Source organism: Lottia gigantea (genome assembly GCF_000327385.1).
Source record: "Lottia gigantea unplaced genomic scaffold LOTGIsca_238, whole genome shotgun sequence".
Classification (NCBI taxonomy): domain Eukaryota; kingdom Metazoa; phylum Mollusca; class Gastropoda; family Lottiidae; genus Lottia; species Lottia gigantea.
Window position 1 is genome coordinate 108,318 of NW_008708698.1, and position 7,692 is coordinate 116,009.

Consider the following 7,692-nt stretch of genomic DNA (forward strand, 5'->3'; position numbering starts at 1 on the left):
ATGCTCTGAATCTAAAATCAAAATAAAATAATGCTCTGAATCTACAATTATAATAAAATAATGCTCTGAATCTACAATTATAATAAAATAATGCTCTGAATCTACTATTATAATAAAATAATGCTCTGAATCTACAATTATAATAAAATAATGCTCTGAATACAATTATAATAAAATAATGTTCTGAATATACAATTATAATAAAATAATGCTCTGAATCTACAATTATAATAAAATAATGCTCTGAATCTACAATTATAGTAAAATAATGCTCTGAATCTACAATTATAATAATAAAAAAAAAATAATGCTCTGAATCTACAATTATAATAAAATAATGCTCTGAATCTACAATTATAATAAAATAATGCTCTGAATCTACTATTATAATAAAATAATGCTCTGAATACAATTATAATAAAATAATGCTCTGAATACAATTATAATAAAATAATGCTCTGAATCTACAATTATAATAAAATAATGTTCTGAATCTACAATTATAATAAAATAATGCCCTGAATCTAAAATCAAAATAAAATAATGCTCTGAATCTACAATTATAATAAAATAATGCTCTGAATCTACAATTATAATAAAATAATGCTCTGAATCTACAATTATAATAAAATAATGCCCTGAAGCTAAAATCAAAATAAAATAATGCTCTGAATCTACAATTATAATAAAATAATGCTCTGAATCTACAATTATAATAAAATAATGCACTGAATCTAAAATCAAAATAAAATAATGCTCTGAATCTACAATTATAATAAAATAATGTTCTGAATCTACAATTATAATAAAATAATGCTCTGAATCTACAATTATAATAAAATAATGCATTGAATCTACAATTAAAATAAAATAACATAACAAAAACGACTTCTCTTGTTTATTTTTTGAATCCTGATATGTATAAATATGCCTGTTCTATACAATATAAATAATGTTTATTGTAATATGTAGTGTGGTTCTCCTGTACTAACCATGTGAGTATTGAGAAAACTAAAACTTCTGTTAAATACAGAATAATATAACATCTTACTTACCTGCTATATAGGTCAGACCAAAATAATAATATTCAGTAAGTCCGATATGAGCTACAATAACGTCGAATAACTGACGACCGTTTGTACTTGGATCACACAACGTCTCATATTTCTGTCCTGTTATATTGACAATAGTTACTCTTCTAGCGTGGGATGGGTTCTTTAAACTCTGAAATATAAATAAACAAAATTTTATTCTGGTTTCCCAGTTAATATTGATGGTCTGCCATTTTATAATTGATTGCTGATGATCAAATGAGAATTTGATGTCATACTTACATCTCCAGTAAAAGACATGGGAACTTTTATAGGTGGTTTAGCAGCCCTGTAGGCAAATTCTGCTCCTGTAAATTCCTGTAAATAATAAACACATAATTAATATAGATATTAGTGAAACAATGATTACAGATATATTATGTTTGTCATGTGACACAGCCTGTGTCAGTTACAATTATCAAACTGTTTTCAAAATTACATTATGTCTCTCTGTTAATGCAGAGCTATTTTTTCCTCATAACAAATTTTGTCATTTGCTCTCCAACTATAATAAATTCTATTATTCAAATATAGGTATCAAGGAGGTATTGAGGAATTTTAAGATAAAAGACAATTTAACACAATATTTTCTTGATTTCTGAAAGGAACTGCTACTTACTCTCTGTACAGGAGGATTAGTTTGTTGTTTTAGATGTTTCTGTTCGGCCGGTGCTTTTGGTAGTGGTAGAGTATTACTTCCTGTTTCTACACTAGTTCTGTAAATAAATAAATCTTTACTAAGATACAAGTTGTATTAAAGATCATAATATTTCATTTATAGTTATGAGAAAGCGCTCATAAAAAAAACATGTTCTGTTAATTGAAATTACAAAATTATTGTTGGCTTTATTTCATTATATATGTGTATCAGATATCTAAAAATACCACTTTTAAATATTCATACAGAGTAAACATAGACCTTACCCTACTATACAATAATGAATATTGAACTAATATCATGGCTTTATAACTGATTAATAATAATAAACACAGATCTTACTTGACTGGATCAACTTGAACTGAAACATCACTACTCATGATACTGTCTTTATCTGGTGCATATTTTATATTATACTGGTATCGCAGGTCAGCATTGTACGTACCTTTTCAAATAAAACAAAGTTCACAAGACACATTACATTAAAATATACACCTTTAAAAATAACATGTATTCTAACTGTCTATTGTAGTTGTGAATAAAACACCAGCAATAAGTCTTACCCGTTCATCAAAAGTAAAATTCAGATGTTTCTATCAATCAAAATAAATAACAAGAAGAAATCTACATGGAAAATAAAATGAATAGACAAATATCAGGGCCCTGGTATGTGGTTAAATTTATCCTACACAAACTAAATATTATAAATCTTACAAGGAGGAAATTAAAAGAATGATTAGAAAACCAGAAACTATCAGTGTTCCTAATACACATACTAGTTTACAAAACCCTCATTACAACCCCTTTAATATCAATAAACATGTATCAAAAATACTTCCTTCAGGAAAATCGTCATAATATAATATTTCCTCTTAGTATTAAATATCTAATTTAATTATACAGTAATATATGTCAATAAGGAAAGAATTGATCAAGATTTTCAGCAGGAAAAAATTAATGAGATCACCTTGAATTACAACTCTAGATATTATTCAAAAAGTAAAAGTTAACAAAAACTTCTATATTGATGTACACTGGGAAAAGGATTGAGTCAGAATTCCGTTTTAATGAATCTACCATCCACTCATCTTCCATGGATAAAGACAATTAAAGTTTATCAATAATTAATTGTAGTCTGACTGGTTGTAATTAAACTACAGAGTTACTTCCCATTATAAAGTAAAGATAAAATAAAGACTGTACCTGTAGTAAGAGAGTAAAGTGATCTGTTATCTGAGTTTACATCTCTTTCATCACCTTGTTTCCTGAATGATAATGGCCCTCCTCCATAATTTCTAATAGCTCTTAATCTTCTCTGTCTTTCTTTAAGCTGTAAATATTTCTCGTAACCCACTGGGTAGGGTGCAGTAGGAAGATCTGGGTGTCTGGTCTGGACTTCAGGATCAGTTGTTAACTTGGAATCAGGTTTCTGTGGGTAGGTTGGTAAAGTGGAAGTTTTCAGTGCTACAGCGCCAGGGTATTGTTTCTGTGAGTAATAAACCTGCTGGGCATCTAGAAAATTATCATTATTTCTGGTGGTATTGTTAGATTCTCGCAGCGTTCCTATTCCAGAATCTCGATCAGGATTGGATTTCCTACTGTAAAATTTTACATCAGATTCTACCACATCTAAAGTAAAAATAATTAAGAAATTTCTAAAAAGGGTTGTTGAAAATCAATATCAAGAGGTTTGACTAATATCAGTCAGTAGACTAGATCCTTAAAAACCTTAATTCTCTTGACAGGGAATAATCCAAGAGTCTTTTTTATTTCAGCATAAAATCAAATTATAAAGACTTGTTTACCTCGTTCTGGTGATCGAGACCTTGACCTAGATCTATTAGATGTTTGACGATGACGTCTGTTTCGACCTTCGCGATATTGAAGACGGCTGTTAGGACGGTCTGTAGAGAAATTTAAACTACTGACGTCACTACCATAACTACTACCAATCATACTTAATGTCATCTACAAAAATATACAAATCATCAAAATATTTCTTAGAAAAACAAACATCCACCATGGTTTAGGCATATTTAAGGTGACAATTTTTAACCCAAGAACCCCTGTGTCATAAATAGTGATGGAAAATCCAAGCAAAAAGTCTTCATGATAGAAGATGTTTGAAAACAACGGGGTACCAATATATAGTAACTACATAGAGAATTATTTTATACTTACATTATCAACATTACCTCCTGTTGCCATGGCGTGTAGTCTAGTAACATAACTAGACGAAGATTTTCGACTCTTTTTATTCTGGGCATGAACTGTACACGCCTGAAAATATCGTAACATTATTAATTATTTTATCAGTAAACACAGAAAATTAAAATAATAAACTTCAAGCTGTATTCTATATATATTATCTATTAATATTTAAACCTACCTCTAGAACATGGACCAATGCTAATCTTTGATTAGGGTCCGACTCACACATAGCCCCAAATAAATTCTCCAGGTTTCGAGATAATTTGGGCACCTGAAAATATAATAAGTCACTGGAAATAATATTCTTTCACCCGAATAATCTTTCATTATCTCCCCTACAGTCAACAAAATGAAGTCTGTTGAGAGTTTTATTGTAGGACAGGACTACACCCTCGCCTAAAGAATGAATTAAATCAAGTCTGAATCAGAGTTGTACTGATATAGTTTAAGAATTGAATCTAAGTACCGGTAAAGTATAAAATCTGACCTGTGTTTGTATGAGTTTTAAATAAAGTATAAAGTCTGATCTGTGTTTGTGTGAGTTTTAAATAAAGTATAAAATCTGACCTGTGTTTGTGTTAGTTTTAAATAAAGTATAAAATCTGACCTGTGTTTGTGTTAGTTTTAAATAAAGTATAAAATCTGACCCGTGTTTGTGTGAGTTTTAAATAAAGTATAAAATCTGACCTGTGTTTGTGTTAGTTTTAAATAAAGTATAAAGTCTGACCTGTGTTTGTGTGAGTTTTAAATAAAGTATAAAGTCTGACCTGTGTTTGTGTGAGTTTTAAATAAAGTATAAAATCTGACCTGTGTTTGTGTGAGCTTTAAATAAAGTATAAAATCTGACCTGTGTTTGTGTTAGTTTTAAATAAAGTATAAAATCTGACCTGTGTTTATGTGAGTTTTAAATAAAGTATAAAATCTGACCTGTGTTTGTGTGAGTTTTAAATAAAGTATAAAATCTGACCTGTGTTTATGTGAGTTTTAAATAAAGTATAAAATCTGACCTGTGTTTGTATTAGTTTTAAATAAAGTATAAAGTCTGACCTGTGTTTGTGTTAGTTTTAAATAAAGTATAAAATCTGACCTGTGTTTATGTGAGTTTTAAATAAAGTATAAAATCTGACCTGTGTTTGTATGAGTTTTAAATAAAGTATAAAGTCTGACCTGTGTTTGTGTTAGTTTTAAATAAAGTATAAAATCTGACCTGTGTTTGTATGAGTTTTAAATAAAGTATAAAGTCTGACCTGTGTTTGTGTTAGTTTTAAATAAAGTATAAAGTCTGACCTGTGTTTGTGTTAGTTTTAAATAAAGTATAAAATCTGACCTGTGTTTGTGTGAGTTTTAAATAAAGTATAAAATCTGACCCGTGTTTGTGTTAGTTTTAAATAAAGTATAAAATCTGACCTGTGTTTGTGTGAGTTTTAAATAAAGTATAAAATCTGACCCGTGTTTGTGTGAGTTTTAAATAAAGTATAAAATCTGACCTGTGTTTGTATGAGTTTTAAATAAAGTATAAAGTCTGACCTGTGTTTGTGTTAGTTTTAAATAAAGTATAAAATCTGACCTGTGTTTGTATGAGTTTTAAATAAAGTATAAAATCTGACCTGTGTTTGTGTGAGTTTTAAATAAAGTATAAAATCTGACCCGTGTTTGTGTGAGTTTTAAATAAAGTATAAAATCTGACCTGTGTTTGTGTTAGTTTTAAATAAAGTATAAAATCTGATCTGTGTTTGTGTTAGTTTTAAATAAAGTATAAAATCTGACCTGTGTTTGTGTGAGTTTTAAATAAAGTATAAAATCTGACCTGTGTTTGTGTGAGTTTTAAATAAAGTATAAAATCTGACCTGTGTTTGTGTTGGTTTTAAATAAAGTATAAAATCTGACCTGTGTTTGTGTTAGTTTTAAATAAAGTATAAAATCTGACCTGTGTTTGTGTTAGTTTTAAATAAAGTATAAAATCTAACCTGTGTTTGTGTGAGTTTTAAATACGTTGACGTATGAAGTGTTTTTCCCAGTGAATACACATACATCTAAAAAAATAACAACAAAAACATATCATAAAGAACAGTGGTATTTCTAGATAACATCAGGTGTGGAGGGGGGGAGGGGTTGGCGAGCTGGGCCACAAAGTTTTCCAGGGGCTCATTCTTTCATTATGTAAAATGATAAAAAAATTGAAAAGTGGGGGGCCACTACTCTACTCTACTAGATTTAGCAATAGACAAATTTAACTTGGTATCCATACACACCAAATATTACATCTTATTTAATGTGCCGTGAATTTAAACTCCACTATAATCAATATGATATCAGGGCATTCTTTCTATTTAGAAGTATCTTCAGGACATCTTTATATTTAACTGTACTGTCAAAGGATCATATATCTTATATATTTATTCTATGTCTCTACTTGGTTTTAACACTACACTGAGTGAAATCAAAAAGAGTTATAAACATTATTATGTAAGCTTACCTTGTCAACGACTCTATCAGATGATAGAGAGTTACCTCCCTGTAATTCAGGTGGTTTATAATCGTCAGTAATTCGAGAGGACTGTCCCCGTATAAAAAATGACATGACCATTATTACTCAATAACACTGTCTCTGGTGTTAGAACGAAACTTAAACCTTCTTCACTGAAGGCTGAACCTAAAATAGAATTTAATAAGCATAAGAGTCAAGAACAAAATTTTGTTTTACTTTTAGCTAAGCATAGGCCTATACCCACAGAGGAGCAAAAAAAGGGATTGTCCCCTTAAAACAATTCTGACAACCGACTTATTCCATTATTGTAACTAAAAACCATACACCATTGCTCCTCCAGATATATCACTTACCCCTCTGGACATTCAAGTCTAAGTAAGCTAAGTATAACTGGAGAGTAAAGATTTTTGTTCAAATAGTGAATTGGTTCAGAGGGCACAACTTTCTAGATGATTGGATAGATTAAACTACATGTGAGTAGAAATTACAAACAAACAAGCTAAACACTTTCTAACCAATCTGATTGGTCAATCACTAAAAATCTATTCTATATTCAGTTTTATTATCCATTCAGATTACTGTATTTCCTTGTATCTAGATTTCTTCTGATTTAAATAGATGAAACTAAGGGCCTTGTTACAAAAGAAATCTGACGATCTATTTTGTTGTAAATATGATATCTCATTATAAAATTCTACACAAATTCTTATTGTAAAATTTCTAGTGGTATGGGGAGAAGATTTCTAGTGGTATGGGGAGAAGATTTCTAGAGTGGAATGGGGCTGGTGGTATAGGGCTAAGATACCTAGTGGTATAGGGCTAAGATACCTAGTGGTATGGGGCTAAGATACCTAGTGGTATGGGGCTAAGATTTCTAGTGGAATGGGGAGAAGATTTCTAGAGGTATGGGGCTAAGATACCTAGTGGTATGGGGCTAAGATTTCTAGTGGTATAGGGCTAAGATTTCTAGTGGTATAGGGCTAAGATACCTAGTGGTATGGGGCTAAGATTTCTAGTGAAATGGAGCTAAGATTTCTAGTGGTATGGGGCTAAGATTTCTAGTGGTATAGGGCTAAGATACCTAGTGGTATGGGGCTAAGATACCTAGTGGTATGGGGCTAAGACTTCTAGTGGAATGGGGCTAAGATTTCTAGTGGAATGGGGCTGGTGGTATAGGGCTAAGATACCTAGTGGTATGGGGCTAAGATACCTAGTGGTATGGGGCTAAGATAATTAGTGGTATG

At 30.3% G+C, this 7,692-nt stretch overlaps 1 protein-coding gene across 1 annotated transcript; it reads right to left on the bottom strand.

Moving 5' to 3' along the window:
* Positions 1-384: 384 nt before the first annotated feature.
* Positions 385-858, bottom strand: LOTGIDRAFT_144455 (hypothetical protein; the record flags this gene model as incomplete). The annotated part of the gene is made up of 1 exon (XM_009055208.1): positions 385-858. A coding segment is annotated over one exon (474 nt), but the record flags the coding sequence as incomplete, so codon positions are not given.
* Positions 859-7,692: the final 6,834 nt, after the last annotated feature.